At 43.0% G+C, this 23110-nt stretch overlaps 1 protein-coding gene across 1 annotated transcript in view; it reads left to right on the top strand.

Moving 5' to 3' along the window:
- Positions 1–22546, top strand: part of CFAP299 (cilia and flagella associated protein 299) — a 2020143-nt gene extending 1997597 nt beyond the window's left edge. Inside the window, exon 6 of the mRNA XM_078677578.1 lies at positions 22378–22546. Coding sequence (XP_078533704.1) covers positions 22378–22473 — 96 coding nt within the window. The 3' untranslated portion in view covers positions 22474–22546. The remainder of the gene's footprint in view (positions 1–22377) is intronic.
- The last annotated feature ends 564 nt before the right edge of the window (positions 22547–23110 follow it).

Genomic DNA, 23110 nt, shown 5'->3' with positions numbered 1-23110 from the left:
TCCAAATGGGAGATAAACTACCTAAAAATAAATGTAATACAGAAAAGGAGTGTGTAGTATGAAAAATAGAATTTAATTGTGACCAGACCCGATCCCAGAAAGGACGAACAAAATTACAGGAGAATAACATGTGAAGCAAGTCAGCATATGGTACCGAACAAGACCAGCACAAATGAGAGTTGGTGGAGCGAAATGTGTGTAGAATGGATGGAGTGAATAAGAGTCTATTATAAATAAATAAAAAGGTTTAAGTAATGTTTGCCGCCCTAGATGATTTTCTAATTTTAAGCCATATGTCATTCCAAAGATCTACATTCCAAGAAGTTTCTAGGTCCTTTTCCCAAGACAACTCTATCTTTGTTTTGTCTCCTGGATTGGGTGAGGCATGTAGGAATTTGTAAATAGCAGAAGCTTTAGAGCAACGGAGTAATAAGGTGCGTAGATTAACTAGAGCTACAGGTGCAGGAGGAGTGGAAGGAGAAGAAGGTGTGGTGCAGTGTACATGGGCAAATTGAATGGCTTGTATTAAAATGGAAAGTTTAGCATGAAATGAAAGAGGAAGACCTAAAGCAATACTCGCTTGTGCAAAAGGCATTAGTAAGTTCTGACAGTACAGTTGATGAACCCATATAATTCCTCGGGAATGCCAAGATTTCCAAAAGAAAGGTTTGTTACGTATTAAAATGTGTTTGTTGTGCCAAATAGGAAGTTCATAAAAATTGATGACAGAAGGAGCAGGAATAAGCTTTGATGTGAATTTAAGGATAAGGGTGGAGATAGATTGTGGTTTACGAGTAAAAGAAAGGTATTCTGAGAAGGAAAAAGGGGAAAGAAAAGATTGTTCAAGATTTGTCCATAGAGGACAATTATTAGGGGATCTGAGAGCCAATGTGAAGATTGGGTCAGAATAAAGGATCTGTGATAAAGAGAAAAGTTCGGAAAATTTACCCCTCCTTCTGATTTAGGACGGGAAAGTCTACAAATAGAAATTCGCGATTTTTTGTTTCCCCATAAAAAGTAGATAAGATAGAATTATCTGTTTTGAAATATTTAAGGGGGATTGACAGTGGAATATTAGAAAGTGTGTATAGGACAATGGGAGAAAGCATCATCTTGATAGTGTCTAAGCGTCCCCACCAGGATAAATACAGAGGATGCCATTTCGTTGTTAAGGAGGATAGCCTATCAATACATTTGTCTAGACACCGCGATATAGTACTCGAAATAGAAGGAGAAAATTGTAGACCCAAATATTTAATGGAGTGGGGGCTCCAAGAGAAGCCTGATGCAGTAAAATCAGCACTGAAGGTATATTTCGTCAGGGGCAAAATTTCGCACTTATCTTTATTTAATTTATATCCGGAGACTGATGCGAAGGAGTAAACCTCTGACAAAAAAGCAGGTTGGGAGATTTGGGGATTGGACAATAACAGAAGAATGTCGTCCGCATAAGCTGCCATTTTAATTATGGAGTCCTGAAAAGTAAAACCGTGTATGTTAGCATTTTGATAAATTCTAAGTAAGAAGGGTTCGAGGGCAATATTAAAAAGAAATGGGGAAAGAGGACAACTTTATCTAACTCCTCGTGCAAGATTAAAATAAGAGGAAATGCTACCAGTAGCGGTAACAGCGGCTCTTGGGTTAGAATATAGGATAGAAATTAAAGCAAGAATTTTAGGGCCAAATTCCAAACAATTTAAGTGCAGTAAAAAGATACGGCCATTCAACCCTATCAAATGCTTTTTCTTCATCTAAAGCAATAGCAGCTAGGGGATGAGATAAATGCGAGGATTTGGAGAGGATGTCAAAGAACAAACGTGTGTTATACGTAATAAGCCTACCCTTAACGAAGCCGGATTGCTCGGGTCCCAACAGTTCTGGCAGTTGTTATTCTAATTGTAACGCTAGAGCTTTCTAGAAGATTTTATAATTGACCAAAGATATGGGTCTATAGTGTTTACAATGTTGGGGATCTTTACCATCTTTTGGTATAAGGCAAAAAGAGCATCTGAATAAGAGCCAGTGGAATCCTTAGAATCTAAAAAAGACAGGAGAAGAGAATGTAGTTTGGGGATCAATAGAGAGGCAAAGTGAGTGAAAAATTCTACGGTAAAGCCATCCGGACCTGGTGCTTTATCTTTTTTGAGGGTGCGAAGAGCAGAATGAAGTTCCTTTTTTAGTAATTTCTGTTTCTAAAGAAGACATATCTGAATGTGATTCAGAGGGAGAGCGAATTTCAGAAAGAAAATTAGAGATAGAAGAGTCAGATGACACAGTCTCAGAGGAATACAATGTTTGGTAAAATTGTAAAAATTTGTTTAGGATATCTGCGTCTTTAAATTTTAACGTGTTATCAGAGCTATAGATCGATTCAATATTTAACTTATTTTGTTTGGTTTTTAAATAATTGGCCAATAATTTCCCAGCCTTATTTTGACCACCATAGAATTTCGCACCTGATTTTAATAAATAGTTAGAAGCATTATTGGTGGTGTCTTGATTAAATTGAAATTTAACTTTGAGGAGTTCAGAAAGACAATCCTTCGATTTGGAAGAGTAATAGGCGTATTCTAAATGTTTAATTTTAGTAAAAAGAGCGGTAGATTTTTGACGAGCTAACTTCCGTTTGTTGGAAACGTAACGAATAATAAAATCTCTGGCTGGGGCTTTAAATGCGTCCCAAATTATGTGATAGGAAAGATAATCGGTCTGATTAAGAATAAAGTACTCATTAAAAAAGAAGTAAAAGAGGAAGAAAAGACAGGGTCCAAAAGAAGAGCGTTGTTAAAGCGCCATTTACGAGGGGAATTTGATTTATGTAAAACATCAAGTGTTATGGTAACAGGGGCATGGTCCAAAATCAAGATGGAACAAATATCTGATCTAATCAGGGATTGAGAAATATTGTGAGATAGAAAAATTTAATCTATGCGAGATTGGGTTTGGTGCACTGGTGAGAAAAAGGAGTATTCTTGCAATTTAGGATTGCACAATCTCCATACGTCAATAAACTTGTGATGATGTATGGTGTGTAGGAATGACTTATGAGATTTATGTGGGTTAAACTGACTTAAGGAGTTGCGATCTAAAAAAGGGTTCATGACATCATTGCAATCGCCTGCTAAAATAAAGTTATCATCATAACACTGTGTCATTTGTTGAGAAAGAGAGGTCCAAAAGGAGAAGTCACCTATGGTAGGTGCAAACACAACAATGATGGACAGAATGTGGATCAATGTCACACATTCACCCCAGTCCAAAGATCTGGGCCCAAATCCATCGTTTTTCCACTCCACACCACCCTGGGTTAGACAATGGCGATATGCAAATCAGCGCTGACCCTGTGCCCCATGGGAACAGTCCAGTCCGAACTACAAAAGCCATGTCCTTCCCAGAACGAAAACAAGCATCCGAGGACCGGCCCGGTTTCGAGGTAACACCTCTCTTCAGCCCGGCTAGCTTGATTCCAGTGGTGTGGAGTGCCTGGGACTCACGTCTGAGCATCCCCAGTACACTTAGAGCGGTAACTGCAAACACAACAATGATGGACAGAATGTGGATCAATGTCACACATTCACCCCAGTCCAAAGATCTGGGCCCAAATCCATCGTTTTTCCACTCCACACCACCCTGGGTTAGACAATGGCGATATGCAAATCAGCGCTGACCCTGTGCCCCATGGGAACAGTCCAGTCCGAACTACAAAAGCCATGTCCTTCCCAGAACGAAAACAAGCATCCGAGGACCGGCCCAGTTTCGAGGTAACACCTCTCTTCAGCTCGGCTAGCTTGATTCCAGTGGTGTGGAGTGCCTGGGACTCACGTCTGAGCATCCCCAGTACACTTAGAGCGGTAACTGCAAACACAACAATGATGGACAGAATGTGGATCAATGTCACACATTCACCCCAGTCCAAAGATCTGGGCCCAAATCCATCGTTTTTCCACTCCACACCACCCTGGGTTAGACAATGGCGATATGCAAATCAGCGCTGACCCTGTGCCCCATGGGAACAGTCCAGTCCGAACTACAAAAGCCATGTCCTTCCCAGAACGAAAACAAGCATCCGAGGACCGGCCCGGTTTCGAGGTAACACCTCTCTTCAGCCCGGCTAGCTTGATTCCAGTGGTGTGGAGTGCCTGGGACTCACGTCTGAGCATCCCCAGTACACTTAGAGCGGTAACTGCAAACACAACAATGATGGACAGAATGTGGATCAATGTCACACATTCACCCCAGTCCAAAGATCTGGGCCCAAATCCATCGTTTTTCCACTCCACACCACCCTGGGTTAGACAATGGCGATATGCAAATCAGCGCTGACCCTGTGCCCCATGGGAACAGTCCAGTCCGAACTACAAAAGCCATGTCCTTCCCAGAACGAAAACAAGCATCCGAGGACCGGCCCGGTTTCGAGGTAACACCTCTCTTCAGCCCGGCTAGCTTGATTCCAGTGGTGTGGAGTGCCTGGGACTCACGTCTGAGCATCCCCAGGACACTTAGAGCGGTAACTGCAAACACAACAATGATGGACAGAATGTGGATCAATGTCACACATTCACCCCAGTCCAAAGATCTGGGCCCAAATCCATCGTTTTTCCACTCCACACCACCCTGGGTTAGACAATGGCGATATGCAAATCAGCGCTGACCCTGTGCCCCATGGGAACAGTCCAGTCCGAACTACAAAAGCCATGTCCTTCCCAGAACCTATGGTAGGGGCATAGATATTTAGTAGAGAAACTGGAACACTGTCTACCATGAAATTAACAAATACCCATATCCCCGCTTGATCATGGCAGTGTGACAGGACCTTAAAAGATAGTGACTTTCGAAAAAGAATAACCACTCCATTGCGTTTGCCATCCCCCGGGGAGAAGAAAAGCTCTCCCACCCAACCTCTCTTCAATTTTGCGGATTCCTCATCTGTTAAGTGAGTTTCTTGAAGGCATGCAATATCTGCATACAGTTTAGTTAAGTGTGTCAAAACTCTTTGACGTTTGATGGGCGAGTGTAAACCTCTGACATTCCATGAGATAATGTTTAGGGGCATAGAATAAGAGTATAACAATATAGCAAATTCCAATGAACACAACATTTTAAAAGGATTCGAACATAGTGAATAATCAACCAATTGGATGTAAGATGAAGTAAGAACTGACGATAATAGAGATAAGAAAGTGAAAAGAAGCTGTGAAAAGAGATCATAGAATAAAAAGTAAAGAGTAAGAGGGAAGTGAAGAAGTGAGCATATTTAAAGCAGTACCTTAGGATATAAAAACAGTAAATATACATTAAAGGCCATTTAAAGCAACATCGTAAAAGATAAAAACTGTATTCAACAACATTTGAACTATATGTAATGAGAAATAACGGGAAGTAAATGAAGAAGGAGAAGGAGAGAAAAAAGAGAAAGTAAGAAAGTGCCCAGTGAAGGTTGTGAAGAAGAGGTAGAACAGAGAAGAATGCGAAGCCAAAAAGACGATCATCGGAGATATATGAGAGAAGAAAGAAGCAAGGAAAGAAAAAGGTGACAAAATAAAATGAGATAATGGAAGGAATAAACAACTTACATAACGTCCAAAACATACAAGGGGGGGGAGGATGGAGGCCACATAGAACAATGACGGGCCCGAAACTCAGGAGGGAAGGCGGGGAGGGAAAGCGACTCCAGCAGACTCCAAGGACATAAGGAAGGGAGATAGCACGTGGGAAGGAAATCTGTATAGTATACATCATGAGGGATTTCCTATAAGTAACAGTCAAAAATAGCAATCATGAGCTCAGCAAGGTCATGAACCATCAGCAAAGAAAATTACTTAGAGTGCGGTGCGGAGGCAATATCCATTGCGGCAGTAGTGTGGGAATAAAGAAAGCTCTTCAGCTTCAACGGGTCATCATAAGTGGTGGTTACTTTAAAAAGGCAAGGATGAAATAGTCCAAAATGTGCTCCCAAGGAGCGAAGCTGTGGTCGGAGGGACAAAAACTCCTTGCGCCGGTCAGCAGTGGATTTAGCATAGTCCTGTGAGAAGAAGAGAGGATTCCCTGACCAGGTAATACGATTCATGGTTCTGGCAGCTGCAAAATTTTAAGCAGATCAGTGTATTCAAGGAAATAGATGATAGCGCCCCTCGGTTTCCTGGGTGCAGAGGCAGACAACGCATTTGAAGGAGGACCTAAACAGTGCGCTCTCTAATTTTAAGATTGGTGCTTTCTGGCAATTGAAGAACTTTTGGTAGGAAAGATTTGAAGAAAGCAAGGGGATCGGAACCTTCTGATCCTTCCGGAAGACCATAAATGCGGAGGTTATTTCTTCTGTTTCTATTTTCCAAATTTTAAATTTTGCTTATGGAGAGCTGAAACTTGTGCGCATAGCGGGTCAACCTTGGATACAGAAGAGTTAAGTGAAAAAGCGTTTTGTTCCAACTGGGTAACACGGTCGTCGACATTTGATCACTTCTCAGAGAGCATTTGAAGTGTAGTTTTAGTCTCTTCAATAAAAGGGCGCAAGGCCCTAATTTCATCTAATAAAATATCCATTGTAACTTGAGTAGGCTGCTTGGGAGGGGAAGGAGGATCTTTTTTTAATTTTTTAATGGCACCTTTAGTAACAGAAGACACTGATGGAGCTGAGGATGTTGATGAACTTTTAGGCACTGATAGCGAGAACTCGTGTGAATTAAGAATTTGCGTGAGGAGGAGGATGATTTATGTAAGTCTTTATATAGCTTGCCCATAAAGGATGTGAGCGATTCAAAAGAATATAGATGAGAAGCAATGAAATCGCAATTCACAAACAGCTCAAATATTGTTACAATTAAGAAATGACTAAAAAGATGTATCTAGTACATAGGACAATATAGACATATATTAAATGGGACAGCAGAGGACATAGGTCAAGTCTATGGTATAAATGCCGCAAATACAGAGTCAGTGAATTCAAAGACACAATAGGCACATATTGCAATAAGCAAAAACGATGTCATAGATATGCAGCAAAGTAATGTGATTTTAAATAGCATCAATATATAAACATAGCTGTGTCAAAAAGAGTCAGATATATGTGAATTAGGAAGTAACATCGAAAATACTGGGCAGCAGCGCATTCCTACCATGCATTATACAACTGGTGTCAAATAAGGAAAGAATCCAGTCAGCTAAAGGGCAGTTGGGCAGGAAAAATGGTGAAAACGTCACCCAAAAGTGAAGAAAGTCACAAAATGCTGAAACAGGAGGAAAAAGCGGCAGAAATAGGCATCAATTGCTGAATGTTGACAAAAAATCCACTATGGCAGGAATGGGTGATAGTTCCTTTGAAACAATTCCATGTAAAAAAGGCAGCGTTAGAAATAAAAGAAAAACTGGCTCATTAGCGCCGTCAGTAATGCATGAGGAGCCGCATTGAAATGGGAGCCGTTACGATATTACATCAGAAAATGGCGACAGCAGTCTGTGAGGAGAATCACAGCGCGCGAATCAGCGCTGAATGCAGGCGGCATGAAAGGAATCAAGGTGGGATGCAGGAGTGAAGGCAAACCGGCATCAGTATAGCGTGTAACACTGCACACGCGATAAACAGGATACCGCGTTGGAGTGAAGCTCCGTCAGCGGGTCCCTTGTGATGGCGGCCGCAACCTCACATCCCTAAGCGCCACTTACTTGTAGGGATAAATGCTGGCAAAGGTCGTATAAGGTCCCCAAATGGAAACCTGACGAGGGCTCAATGCCTCCCACAGCCTTTCCTGCAATCCGGCAGCATAGTTAGGTGCGAGGAGTCGTGCCGGGCACGTCACCTCCTCCGCCTCCCGGGAGAGCTAAAGGGATACCGCCAACTTCTGCGGGCGCAAGCCACACCCCCGCACCAAATGCTTTTTGACACTGCCCCAGATTTACAAGGAGGTGTAAATCTGTGGCTGCGCAAAAAACTAATGCCATTCAAGAGCAGGTGTTAAATGCTTTTATTTCTCCTTGTTTTTGCTTTTTCTATGTGTGCTGCATTCTACAGCACACATAGAAAGATCAAAAAGCCATGAATGATGGTTTATGTGCAGGAAGGTGTCCCTTTCTGCACATAAACAATCATTAAATAATTACGATTTGCTACTTCTATGTGTGCTGCAGAATGCAGCACACATAGAAGTAACAAATAGCCATTATGGATTATGTGGAGGAAGGGACACCTTCCTGCACATAAACAATCAATCCCTGCAATGCAGGCACCCTTGCACTATGGTGCAAGGGTGCCTGCGTTGGCGCAAGGCAGATCATTTTAGTGCTATCGCAAGAGAAAACACAGAGATGCGCCGTATTTTAGTAAAATACGGCCAGGCCTGCGTTTTGGAAATGTCGGAGCGCAGTGTTGCCAGATTTGGCACAGCTCCGCGCTCCAACATGTTCTAGTAAATATGCCCCTTAAGGTGCTGTCACATGGAAGGTTGGCTATATTTACATACACTGAAATGTTTACTGCAATCTTTCTTAATTTTCGAGTCTTTCATCTTTTTGCATTCGCTTTGCCTAATGTTTGGCATTAAAAACCTGAATCTTTATAAATCATTCAGCTTAAGTCTTTAAGCACTCTTCGTTCTCTAACTTTATGGTGGATGTTTTTGAGAATTTCTTACTCCCCCTGCCTCTTACAGAGTTCAGCATCTTGAGTCTGGCCTGAGCTATCATAAGGTGAGCCAAGGGGCACATAAGGGAGGCCCTCTGACTTGTGTTTTGGGAAATTAGTTAAAGTGTTCTAAACCCCTGTCTGCTCGTCTCACTGCTGCCAGACCAACTGTTTATTCACAATCTCGTTCTCGCTCTCTCTGCATGCAGCTACCGCTTTTCAAACTTTTTCAACCTTTTGCTTCTGTGCTTTTGCGCCTGTCTCCGTCTCTGCACCCGGGCCTCACTGTGCACAACCCTCTCTGCACGATTCCCTCTGCTTACAACTACTGTTCTCTGGTGCTTCCCTCTACCTCCTCTCCCTTCCCTTGCTCTCCCCTCCTTCTGCCTCTTCTTAACCCTCCTTTGCACAATGTTCCCAACCCTTCATTGAAAGGTGCAGTGACAGAGAGAGGGCCAAGGATGTGCCTCTATGCCCTTATCATCTAAAACCACGGTGGGCAAGCAGGCAGGTAGCCATGGCTGCTGTGCTCCTGCCTGTCCATACTCTGGATGCTGGGGAGGCAGTGAGGGAGAGGGAAGGGTAAAAAGTGTTTTCAACGCATGTGATTACAATGCAGTCGTTACTACGACAACGTTGTTACATCGCAGTACCATTACAATGCAAGTCGTTACAAAGACTTGCTCTAGGGGGCGCACTGGACTTAGGAATAGTATAATTTACTATTCCAACTCCAGTGTGTGCAACAGTAGGAAAGGTGTTGGAATAGTAATTTATACTATTCCTTAGTTTAGAGCGCCCCCTAGAGCAAGTCATTGTAACAACTTGCGTTGTAATGGTACTGCGATGTAACAATTACGTTGTGATCACATGCGTTGTAACGCATGTGATGTGATGGCTGTTTCCAGTAATGAAGGTCAGGGAGGGAGTGCCGGAACCACAGGCTCCATTTTATGCAAGAGAACGCACCAGGAAGGGTTAAGCACCAGAGATCAGTATTATCTTGGGTGCAGAGAGAGTCTGGCTGCATGACAGCAATGGCCCTGCCCCATGGCGATAGCAAAGGTGGTCCTACCTTCCTGCCCACCTCTGCCAGCAGCGGCGGCATGGGCATATAGTGAGTGTCTTTATTAAGTTTGAGGGAACAATGTGGCATTCTTTCAGGAAAGGAGATAACATCGACCCTGATCGAAAAATGGTGCACAAGTACTATTTATTGGTCCTACATCAAAATATATTGATTTGGGGCAGCTGTCCCTGAACAGAGTGGCCATACAAACCAGCCATGAAAACCCCACCTTCGAAGGATATTACTTCTTTATAGACAGACCAAAATAGGCTAGTCACCATTTTGATAAATAACAATATTTGAATGCATTATGGTTTTTGTTGCGAAGAACCACCTCGTCTTCTTCAACCAATGCATTTTGCTGCTCAATAGCAATTGGCTGTTCTGCATAGTGGTCAGTTAGCATTATTTTTTAGTTATTCCTCATTGCTGATTATGGCCTTCTCACTAAATGTTTTGGCTTTTGAGTCCTTGCATTTAAGCCTTACAAATGGTGTATCGCTTTTAGAATGTCATGGCCATTTAGGCATTTGAAAGATTCCTGTTGCAAATGCGTTTATCAATAGCAGTCGAGATATAGCGTCTGAGAGGACTGAGAGGTCCTTCGCCCAGCTTTCTTTTAGAAATCCGGTTCAAATCTGAATAAACCGCGCTAACTGTCACATTGATCAACACAAAGACGCGATCATGTTCAAAAGAAAATTCAAAGCATTGTATGATGGTGAAGAAAGACAATGTAAATGACTATGTGGTGCCCCTCCCCTCAGCATACATTTCTGTACAACGTGTGGGAAACGTGTATGCATACTTTGATGGTAGAGCACACTTCTCTTTATAGGGCTCTCACCCAGAAAGCAAGTTTACTCCATTCCCTCTGTCCTACATGTCTCTATATCTGATCACGTAGTGCTATAGTCTGTGAGTTTGTGCCTCCTGACCTGAGGATTGATCATAGAAAATAGGGTGTAGCAGAGAATAATGTCTACCCTGGTCACAGCCAATGTTCAGTGAGATCTGACCAGCAGCGTAGATTTTGCTGCCAGGTCACATTACTGGGGGCTTCATTAGCAAAGGTTTAATTAGAAAGTGGAGTCAATTGGGAGAGGTCCAAACTACTTCCATGTATCACTTGGCCTTTCGTGTACCTCACCAATTTGATCCAAAGTCCATCCATACCCAGTGCAGTACCCTCCTATGTGCATGCTGCCCCCTTCCAGAGAGGACGGGTGAAACAGCACGACTACTCACCGTAAGGGTCTCAAGGTGCTGGGGGGTGGGGGGGGGGGTGAGGGGGGGGGGGATTGCAGGTTCCAGTCCATCAAGGAGGGGGTCTGTCGAAGAGGCAGGTTTTGAGGTTTTGACACATTGGAATAGCCGTGACAGTGAGCTCCCGACCTTCTGCAGCCAGCGCGTATCAAAAAACCAGGCATTGTTCCTTGAGGTCGCAATTGGCAAGCTAGATGCCGCGGACCCCGTCTGGCGCTTAAGAATTCCCAAATTGGTTTTGGAAAAGCACGAAGTCATTACTCTGGGGCCATTCAATAGCGACTCAGTGTAGCCGACTCGGGCATACTGTGAGTACGCTAGGAATTATTTATTCACCCGGTGAATCACACCTTTTAATTCCCCGTCATTATGAGCACATAGATGTCCCACATACCGTCTTTGTCCTGAAGAGACCCCTTATCCACCCCCGGGTCGAAACGCCGTCGACGCCCATAGGAAACAAACCAGTTTTACCAGTGTCTATGATTGAAATAGCCATTGTGTTAATATCCACTGTATCATATCTGGTCATTTGCCTTCTTTCCTTGTATATATCCCAGTAGAAACCTTGTAAATATCCCTGTTGATGTCCTTTTGATTGTTTATGTTTTTGGTTCACACATATTCACTTGGGACACGTGCACAGTGTAACTATGCTTATGTATATATTGTAAAATTGGAAAATACAATTTGACTAATTTTTGCATACAAAAATCTATGTGTAGAGTTGTGCTTTCATTACCAGACATCCCCTACCTCCCTCCTTTATTTCTCATTGCTATTATGCTTGGTTGTATCATTTATTGTGACTACATTTAATGCTCCACTGGAACCATTGTCTTTTTGGTATAAAGGGTGAAACAGCACAGCACAAGTTGCTTTCCATCTTATGAAAATTTGACACCCACAAGATCTGCAAGCTGCAGGCTAGAGAAAGTGCCTGGAGACAGTGATTTATTATACTTGCTGCATTGACAGTAGATACACTAAATTATTAGAAGAAAGCTTCAATTTTAATCTGCTGTTACTTACTCATATAGACCACATGACAGAGCATTATGACACCCTGTAGCAAGGGGAATCTTCCTGTGATTAAACTAGGACTTACCTTCTGAGTAGTATATTAACCCCTTCCATGCTCATGACGGAACGGTTCCGTCATGAGCTACGGTTGAGCTGTGCTCATGACGGAACCGTTCCGTCACGACCACACCCGTTTTTATTACGGCCCAGCACCGGAGGGGGAATCGCGGTCGCGCTGAAAAGGTTAATAGGAACCACAAAGCAGATACACAGCTGAAAGCGGCACTGGCTCAGAGTGTAAAACTGATTGATTTATTGACAGCCTTTTTTAGGTGATCAATATGAACTTAATTAAGCCTGTCCATTGAGTGAGACTATCATGTAGGAGGGCAATCGAATATAGCCTTATAGCCCTCCCTAGCGGGCTAAATCGGCCAATAAAGGACCGCTCCAGCTTCAAAGGCCCGATCCGAAGGCGAGGGCCTTTGACAGGGGATCGGGCGTTTAATGGTCGGTATAGCCCAGCAACGGCAGGCTATAAGGCTATTAGAACACAGGGCAGGATATTCTAACAAATAAAACAAAGGCTAAGATTGAAATCCCCTCAGGCTCCACAAGCCCTTTGTTCACAGCAAAACCTGTGAATGGCAACATTAAAATATTGGAGCTCCGTGCTTCTGCCGCCCATTAGAAGCCCAGAGCACTCCATTGTTTTCAATGAAGCTCCCAACATTTCAATGTTCTAATATGTGAGTAGGCTTTGAAGTTATGTAATTTCAACAGTTTGCGAAAAGTTGCTTTCAGGATCTCTGAGCCACTGGAATCCGGAGCTATGTTTGGAAAGAGAATTATATTTAGGGTGTCTGGAATTTGAGGGAGGAATCAATACATCAAGCAGGTGTGATTACAAGGCCTGAACTACACTTCTAACCATATTGAAGAATTCTTAACCCTTTGTAATTAACCTGAATGGAAGTGATGTGTAGAGGGAGACCCAGTGGTCCAATACTGTTTGATGATTGTATGCATGAAGTTATTACTCGGCGATAACCTTCTTCGTTGTGAATACTGTATACTGTCTGTAGATATAAAAAAACTATATATCAAGCAACATTATTAGAAAACCTCCATTGCTTGAATTCCAGTTTTATAAACTGTATTCTGCATTGGGATTATATTATTATCTAGCATCCATCCAGCAGCAAGCAAACTCTCTACGACTAGATAGATAGTTACAATTTATTATACATTAACAAATGCACTCATTAGGACTAGATCAATTATTTAATGGATAGATACTCTTACGTGGCCTAAGGACCTATCAATATGAAGGAACACACAGATCTAATATGTGATTTACAATTCACAAGATCATCATAAATTTGTAATCATCATATCTGGTGCTAGAAAAAAAGAAAATATTCTTTGTATGGTCATCTGAAATATGGTTTGGCATTTTCATTTATAAAATTTGTTAGGTCTGACCTTTAGAAGGCATTGGTTTCTAAGGTTATATGAAAGAGTAAGTGTTTGTGTATGGTAGCCCTCAGTATGACATTAGTTCTTAAGTAAATCGTTTCCTTCTAACCTTGGGAAGGCAACAGTTTCTAACACTCACAAGAAAAAAAGCTATAACTTGAAGTAATTCCTCAGTTATAGTTAAATGTCTCAATATCTGAATCCATCCCCCTTATTTAGGGTATCTAAATTGAAACCTGGAATAAGAGACAGAAAAAAGCAAAAAACCTATGTAATTAACTTTTTGAGTATCGAAAATTGCTTTAATGCAATTTTTTTGTTACATACTATTCATAACACAATATGAGATTATCATTTCAAAATAATCGACTCTTAGCAGATGTTGTAATTTTATGGTGGACTATTAAGTGCAGAGATAAGCAAGCAAGAACCGCCATTTTATCCCTGTGTGTATTTTACCCTTTTCCTGCCCAACAGAGAGCATGAGGTTCGACCCAGATGTAAACTAAATCCTGTTCAATTAAACAACCATTTTAGGAGAGATTTTAGGCAGGGATCCCTTTTTATATTCTCCAGAGCATACTAAACGTTCCTTGCACACAATCATCGATCCTGGGCTCAGACCACGGTGGCTCCCCAGCACACTGGGGTTGCCAAAACAATCCAGCACATGGGTTACAGGCAGATTGATCCACAAGCAGGTCCTTCACACACCGATTTGGCGATCGCACAGTAAGTCACTCTTCTCTTAGGGGGTGGGGTTGAGGGGGGATTAGTCTTGTTGATCTGACTAGGCTCTGATGGTGTACTTTGGTTCATAGTCCTCCTTTGGTACAGTTCAGAGAATGCGGGCTAGACACGCCTTGGTGACAGCAGCAGTTTCTCGGTCAAGGGCAATGGCCCAAACCGTTGGCCTCAGCATCTCCGGCGACTCCTCCTGGCATACGGGGTAGCCACCATGACACTTACTAGTCCAGTCACACTAACCTGGCATTGACGTTCATGGTGGGCCCGCTCTGGCACATGGGGTCACCCACCAGAAGGTCATGCATGCCTGGGACCCTCCACACAATCCTCACTCCTCAGCCCAGACTACGGCGGCACCTCCTGGCACACAGGGGTTGCCAAAGCAATCCAACACAATGGCTATGGCCCGATTGATGTGAGAGAAGGTTCCTCACACCTCACTCCTTGGCTCAGTCCAGGGCATCCCCACCTGTTAAATGGCGGTCACCAAAACAATCCAGCACAGGGGCTACAGCCTGGTCGGTGCAATAGTGGCTTCCACATACCTCACACCTTGCACAGGGAGTCTTTATGATAGGTCTTCTCTGGACCTTGCTTCTTCCAACACTCTCTTCTTCCTCACAGGCCACACTAATCTTGGTGAGCAGGCAGGCACTGGTCTTACAGGCTTCAGGGAAGGTGGTCTTGGTTTCCCTGGGTGATATCCCCTCACCCAGCAGGTAGACTGGCAGGCCTGGGCCCCCAGTCCTGGCCATTCGCAGTAGTCTTGCAGAGCTTCCACTCCTCACACAGCCTGTCTGGCTGCCAGCAGATGACAAAGTATGGGGCCTCAAACTCCCTTACTTATAGTCCTTTTCCAGACACAACATGTAAATTATTGTCTGAGCCTTTGAAGTTTAATGTTGGGGTTCTTCTTCTTTGAAATGTACATCTTTCCCCTTTCTTCTTCCTCCTGAAGGATGTCTGTCACAGCAGGCAGGACTCCGAAGTTGATTATCCTACAACACGATTCCTGGGTTGGTGTGACCCGAGTTCACACTGGATGTCAGCCACAGTGATATGTGCATCAAAAGGTTATTCTCGGGCCCCCAGCCCTACTCTTTATGATTTTCTTATAAGCCCCATGTCTCTTGTCCTAACCTGTGTCCAGGCCCCTTCCTTGTGATTCATCATTGAACCAAAGAGCCCTTTGAAATGCACAGAGAGAGTCTGGCTCTCGCATCCTCCAGTACATGCCCCTCCCAGATTACAGCAATGCAGCAATAAAAAAATCTGTCTGGGGATTCCTACACTCCTCATGTTTTCACCAAGCAGGTCTGGGATTCCCAAAATGGAACCCAAGGTCCTCCATGTAATGTATCACTGCAGGCACGTTTGCACCCAGTGTACAACCACAGCACATTTAATACACAGCACTGTATTGTCTTGTGTTATGCCACTCCACGCACAACTAGATGCAGCAGACAATCAGTTGGCGTAAACACGGTTCAGTACTGCATCCTTTCTATATTATACCAGAGTGTGTTATTAAAAACAAACATTGTCAGCATACACATATTTACCACATGCACACTGTACCACACTTCACTCCTTTGTATTGTACTTCTTAAGAGCACACATACACCCAGCACACGTTTGCATCATGCACGCTCTTCTACATCTACCGTATGTAGGCCAGGGGTGAGTTTAGCACACAGTAGTAGAACTTTTGAACAAGTGAATGAGTCTGCAGGCCTCAGTCCAGTGGCACAGGATAAAAAGAATCTGTTCACAATTACTTATCACTACATGGTACACTGCCACCAACTTGTATTGTTTAAGTCCTGGTGAATGCAGTAGCCTTTCACCACTATGAGGGCAGTACTTTAGCTGCCTCTCCTGGTCCAACAAGACTGCAATCCATGAGACAGGCCTCTGTCATGCAGACAGTCATGATCCGTGTTCACCTTTGGCAAAAAAATCAGCATTAGGGACCCAGACAACAGTACAGTTGGGCACTCAGGCATGGGTGCACATCTCTTACCGTACGGAGGACTTTTCAGTCCCAACGCAACGCTTGATAACATGATTGACATATTTGTTTATTTTTGTGTACTTTGTTTAAATAAATGACAGAATAAAGCATCATGATTGATTGTTATTTAGTATATATATATATATGTATATATATATATATATATTTATATATATATATATATATATATATATATATATATATATATATATATATATATATATATATATCCCAGTACATTCAAAACAGAAAGCAACGTAAATATTGTGTAATATGCCACTAGTTTACAATATAGAAACAATGAAACATCTGCAATGAAATTTAGCATTTGAGCCTAATACAGTTGTAAGTGTACATAAAACGCTCAGGCAGATAGCGTATCACTCCTTTGTAATATTTCTTCCCAAGCAAAAAGCAGAGCCAGTGGTGAAAGTAGTTTTGACATTACATGAATTAACTCAAGGATTTCGTTCTGCTAGTGGTTGACTGGTTTAACTCTCCATAATTCAGCCTGATATCACATCCTAAATAGACTAAGAAGCACATTATTATATTGTTGCCAACAATTTCCCCTCCAATTTCAGGGTTTAAGGCATTCACAAATGTGTTGCAGAACTCGAAACTTTGCACCGTAGACTGAGAGATTTTGCACCAATGACTAACCCCATTTGCTTTAGCCAATCAATGCAAAATGTTATTTTTAGCTGGTGCAGACGTCATCTTTACACATGCAGTGCAAATGTGTTTTTACACTGATCGGCCAATGCAAAGCTTATTAATGCACAGTTCCCCAATCAGCAGTGCAAAATTACTGCTTCAGCAGTGTAATGCTTCCAATCCCCATACTTCAATGCATACTTCATATCTATTTTCAGATGCTTTAACCTCCTGAATCTACTCACCATTTGAGAATATTTTAGAAATACAACTTTTGTCACGTTTCATACTGATCCGGGTTGTAATTGGAGTTTGTTGTCTCTATTAGTTTCAAAAAATGTATTATTTCTTCGACCTCCTGCAGTGATTTGAGGCCAGATTGTGTCTGTAATGCCCATAAGACAGTGAAACTGTCATCCCACAGGCACTCTACAGGCTTGTGTTATATATCGGTGCACTGTCCTTGTTTGCGCCACAGTGCTCCTTTAAGCTTGTGCACCTGTTGCAAACTGGTACAGTGTGCCCTATTATGATGAACATGCTGCCGTCAGGGGAGCTGCAAACGTTTGCTGCACTGGGGGCACCACATTCAGTGAAATACAGAGCAGTAGTTTCAAAGCTGCTCTATGTCTCACTTTACAGAGGCGTTAAAGATGGGGGGGGGGGGGGGGGGGGGCAGTGAGTGACTGCACCCGCCTAACGGAGAATTTTTGGAAAGTCCATGGGGCTCCCTTTCCCCCCTCCAAAAGGCTGCTTCAAGTGGCACACTGACAGTTCACAACCTTTTTGTGGTGCACTGTCAGTGCGCCTCTTAAGGACATATTTACCTATGCACCCTGGTGGGTAACACTGTGTGGGCACAGAGGCAGAGCGATTACCTCATTTGCATGGGGCCATGCCCCCAAGAAAAGGAGGGAATGCCACATAGGATAGCACTGGTGCTACATCTGCGTCAGCGTGATCAGTATTATAGAAGGGGCCGTACAAGCTTTTGTGGCCCCTTCCGTATCAATAGTGCCTTGAGGGTGCAAAAAGAAGGCGCACATGCCCGTTGTGCCCCTGTGACTATGTACAATCCAGCCCCTAGTGACCATAAGTATTTTTAAAAAGCTTTCAAACCCTTGTTCTATTTGTTTCTTTTTTGTTAATTTAAATATGTGACTGGCTTCACCCAATTTCATCAGTTGTTCGACTTCACCAGGTTTTGTGAACCACAGACTTCGCCTTACTGCTAACACTGCAAAAAAGTACATTATGTGTTACATATTATTTGTTGGAAATACGGGTTGCTCTTTAATGTATTTGAATAAAGTAATTAGAAGAGGCGCGCAGCACACAAGATCACTGGGCATTCAGAAAACAGATTAAAACCTGGCTGTTTTCATCCATCTAGCACAAGATGTGTGTGCATGCTGCTCTCTTGTTCCCTGGTTTTCAAGAAATAGACCTTACCTGGCTGTCTTTCTATCTAGCAAGCATCTCTTTCCCTGGTCACTCGTCCCAAAGCACTGGGACGCCATGTGCTATACAAGCATTCTTAAAAAAAAGAGAGAACAGCTTTGTTTTTAAAGGAATCACAATTTAACAATATTATGATAACCCAATAAAAGACAAGTATGCGTTCTTTTAGAGAAATGTGTTTTAATATTCTGGGGATTGCTGTTAATGCCCAGGGGCCCTATTACATATATGCCACACTTTCTCTGTTTGTTCCACAGCGCACCTTTGAATAGGTGCACCATGCTCAAACAGGTAAAGCGCACAGTATTACCCTGAATGCGCTGCCTCCAGGGCAGTTGTGAACTCGTGCTGTCCTGTGGGCAGCGTATTCAATTGAAATACGGAGCAGCTGCTTCAAAGCCGCTCCATGTTTCACAGTGTAGGCGGCAATCCCCTGCACTTTCAAGAAGGACAGAGATCCCCTTGCAGGCTGATGCAGTGAGTGACTGCAGCTGCTTGCAAGGGGATGTCTGAGGGGTCCACGGGACCCCCCTTCTCCCCTCCAGAGTACTAACTTTAGGAGGCGCCATGAGAGTATGTCACCTTTTTGTGGCATCTTTACCTCTGCATCCGTGTCCATAATTCAACGAGGGCGCAGAGGCAAAGTGATTCTCTCGTTTGCATGGGGCCACGCCCCATACACTTTAGGGAATGCTAGCTAATGATAGCCTTTGCGCTACATGTGTGCCATTGCTAGCTGTATTACTGAAGAGGCTGCACAAGCATCTGCGGCCCCTCCTGTATTACTAAAATGCTCCAGGGGTGCACAAAGCGGGCGCACATGCTCGTAGCAGTCCTAGGCACTCTCTGTAACGCAGACCCTGGTCTTTGTACAGTAAGTACAGCAGGAGCGTTGCTCTGGTGATATAGCTGCTGATCAACTTACTTTATTAATGATTGTGATTGAAAGAATTAAGGCCTTATAATGAGTCCTGTGTTTTTTGGGAGGTAGTGCTACACTCAGAGATACAGGATATAGTATTTACTGTTTATGTTATTACCCCCTTTTACACGTTTTCATTCTCTGAATGAGGCATAACATACGTACCAAATCAGATTTTTGTGCACCGATTTCAGATTGTATAACATATTTTAAGTAGGTTTCCCTGTTCAAATTTTGCTACGTTTTCTGGGAGAAAGGTGAATGTTAGACCTGCATCTTTTGGAGTGTTTCCCCGGTCTTTTTGCTTACTGACCTGATTTTTTACTCTGTTTTTCCTGGTTTAGTGTCTCTGCGCACTTTCTCACTGCTGTTAAGTGTTAAAATGCAAGTGCTCTTACTGTAAATTATGTTATGGATTCGTGTTTCCATGATTGGCATGTTTTATTTACTGGTAAGTCCCTAGTCAAGTGCACTGAGAGTGCCAGGGCTTGTAATTCTAATACTACCAATCGGCCTGCAGCACTGAATGTGCCGTCCACAGAAGAAGCCCTATAAAGATATCTCAGACCTGATACTGTAGTGTCTGCGCACAGTTTGTACTGCCATGTTGACCTGGCAAGTGCATATAAGTCACCTCTAAGGTAGGCCCAAAGTACCCCTATGGGCAGGGTGCAGTATACATGAAAGGTATGATATATACTTTCATGTGTAACATGTCCTGATAGTGAAATACAGTGTAATTCATTTTTCACTATTGAAAGGCTATCTGTCCCATAGGATAGAATAGGGAATACTTTGTACATCTTACAAGAATAACTTCTCATTGGCATTGGGAAAAGATAGAAAGATGGAGTTTAGTATGCCTGAACTCAGAATATAAAAATGCATCTATTAGTAAAGATGATTTTTATATTGTGTGTTTGAAAATACCACTTTAGAAAGTGGGTATTTTCTTGCTAAGCCATCCTGTGTGCCTCTGCTGGGTTGTGGATTGACTGTCTGGCTTTGTAGTGACAGGGGCTGGGGATGTGCATTTTCTACAGACAGCCACTGGGGGGATCAAGGTATTCCCTGCCTTTCCTGGATGAGTCAGGGTTGGGCTGAATAGACCTGGGCTGCATTTAGAGTAGTGGGAGGAGATTTCCTTGCACCTAAAAAGGCCTGGTCTGCATTTGACAATGCTGTCTCCACCTTCTGCAAGGAAGCTGGGCCAGAGAGGAAAGAACTTGTTTGGACTGAGCACAGACAGTCTCTGGCACAAGAGAACAAAGAGAAATATGGGATAAATATTGGGGCCCAGACCCCAGGATTATACAACTCTTTTGGACCAAGAAGACTGCTAAGAAGAAGAGCTGGAGAAGCTGTGAGGCGGAATTACCACTTTGCTGTGTGCTTTGCTGTGTTGACCTGCAGTGGCTGCTTCTGTCTTGGGCAGTGAAAGGACCGGACTGATCTTTTTGCAACTTCTTTGTGTGAGTTTCTCCAAGGGCTTGAGGTAGAGCTTGCCGCCTGTTCAAGAAGTCTCAGGAACAGCAGAGACTTCAACTTTGTTTGCTCTCAGCACTGGGAACTGTGTGTTTTGTGCTGCAACAGAAAAAAAGCAACCCAACACTGTCAATGATGCCTCTGCCGGCTCCATGTCCTGAAAAGACTACAGAGGGCAACAACACACTTTGCACCACAACCCTGGTTTCACTGACAAACAATTTGATGCCACCACTGCTTGCACTGCGACCTGTGGGCACCGCATTTCGCATCGCCTTGCTTCATGCCGCCGCCATGGTATCCCCGACAACGACGCTCCATGCCAATATCAATGCCACTGCTTGCACCGTGGTTCGAGGGCACCGCTCTAACTCACACAATGCACCGCCCTCATCCCGCACTTTAGCCTTGGCCTACTGACGCGGGCGCCATCGACTCCATTTCATCAGTCGACAAAAATGCTTCAGCAACAACGACAACGCTGCTTGCACCGTGACCTGCCAGCACTGCGATGAGCACCGCATCACTTCGTACCACAGCCTTAGTCTCACCCATGCCACTGGCCGACCGTCACTGGGCTGCTGCCTGCACCGCGACCTGAGGGCACCACATGCTGCACTGCTGCACTTCGCACCGCAGCTCCGACTCCTGCCGATGCCAGCGTTCCCGACTTCAACTGCAAGGAGTCCGATCTGCAACGTGTGTGACTTTAAGGTTCCCACAATTCCTGCACCGACCTCTGGAATCGACACCTGCTGATGCCGGCTCTTCGAAGCTCAACGAGAGGTCACCTATTCCCTGCATTTCTAAAGGTAGTGCTTTGTGGGTCTTTCCAACACCGTAGCTGGGCCACGATGCCGTGGTCAGCCAGAACTGTTTGGATTTGTTGTTCACAAAATTGTTATAGCCTGGACTGAGCTACTTACTTCAAGGAACTGTATTTTAAGTCTATTTTTGATTATCAAGATTTTTGAGAACTGTTTTGCAGATTTTTATTGCTTTTGGTCTTGTTTGCAAAGATAAAATATTGGATATTTTTCTAAAACTGGTGTGGTGTCCTTTTGTAGTGTTTCACTGTAGTACTGTTGGTTATGTGCAAATGCTTTACACAGTGATTCTGAGATAAGCCTGACTGCTCGTGCCAAGCTACCAAAGGGGTGAGAAGGGGTTATTTCAGTAGTATATCCCCTTATATTGACTAGGAAGAAGGGTCCCTACTTGGACATGGTAACAACCTGCCAACTAGAGACCCCCATTTCTAACAGTGAATGTGTAAAATCAATGGGTGTGCTGTTTTTCCTAAAGAATGTCTAATGCTGGTTGTGGCGCACAAGGTTTTAGCACCCCAATCAGGTTTATCAGTGATCTCAGAATGAACTCCGTAGAACAGGTTTTTATAAAATTACATAAAAAAATACTATCTGCAGCAACAGGGCATATTAAAATATGTTTTTTTCTCTTTTGCAATGGTTCAGTTATCAATTCGCTGCCCTCCACTTAGCCGTCTACTACTGTATTTGTCACTAAAGTGTTCTGAAAAGAATAAAAACATGTTTATTCTAGATTGTTTTTTTTAAAGCAAAAAACTACCTCTACAGTCTATTGTTTGGTAATAAATATGGATGTATTTCTGTTTTCAGGTTTTACCAGGGGACAATACAACCCGAACACCTATCCACACTGACCTCTACACCCAAGTAGTGATTTATGACCACATCACAAGAAGGAAGACTTAAGGTCCATTAAGGCATTTCCATTACAATGTGTCCATCATAAGACTTGAAATATGTAGACCAATAAAGAAGTTAGAAGCAATATCCGTGTTTGTTTAATTTGTGTGTTGAGTCAATAATACTGTGTAACTGAAATACTGTATTATTTTTTATTTTAACGATTTTCCCATTTTCACACATTGAAATGTTTCCAGCAGGTGAGATATGAAGAATATGCCCCTCCTCGTATTGAGTGTTTAATGAGGATATGGTTTATTATAATATCATAAGTTTCTCTTATCTAATGGAATAAGCACGCATGATTGCTGTTCATTGAAATTTCTAAGTGCACAATCAATGATTGCAAGGAACCAGCTACTTTAAATAGCTGAGAATTACATATTTATAACTAATTGAAGAGTTCTAACATTTTATCTTTTTTAAATTATTTTATTTATCTCTACATTGCAGTTATTTATGAAGAGATCACAGGCAGAATTGTTTGTAATATGTGTTCCCATGCAAAAGCAAGTGGCACCGCTTTAAATCCCCAACATTTATGAAATATAGGTTGTAGGAAAATTACACTGTAGAAAAACAAGAAGGAGTGAGGCGCTAAATTGGGGCAACCGTCAGCCTTATGGCTTGTCTGTCGTCTGGG

This window comes from Lissotriton helveticus, chromosome 2_1 (genome assembly GCF_964261635.1).
Source record: "Lissotriton helveticus chromosome 2_1, aLisHel1.1, whole genome shotgun sequence".
Lineage (NCBI taxonomy): Eukaryota > Metazoa > Chordata > Amphibia > Caudata > Salamandridae > Lissotriton > Lissotriton helveticus.
The sequence above is the reverse complement of the archived record's forward strand: the minus strand, read 5'-3'. Positions and strand labels throughout refer to the sequence as shown.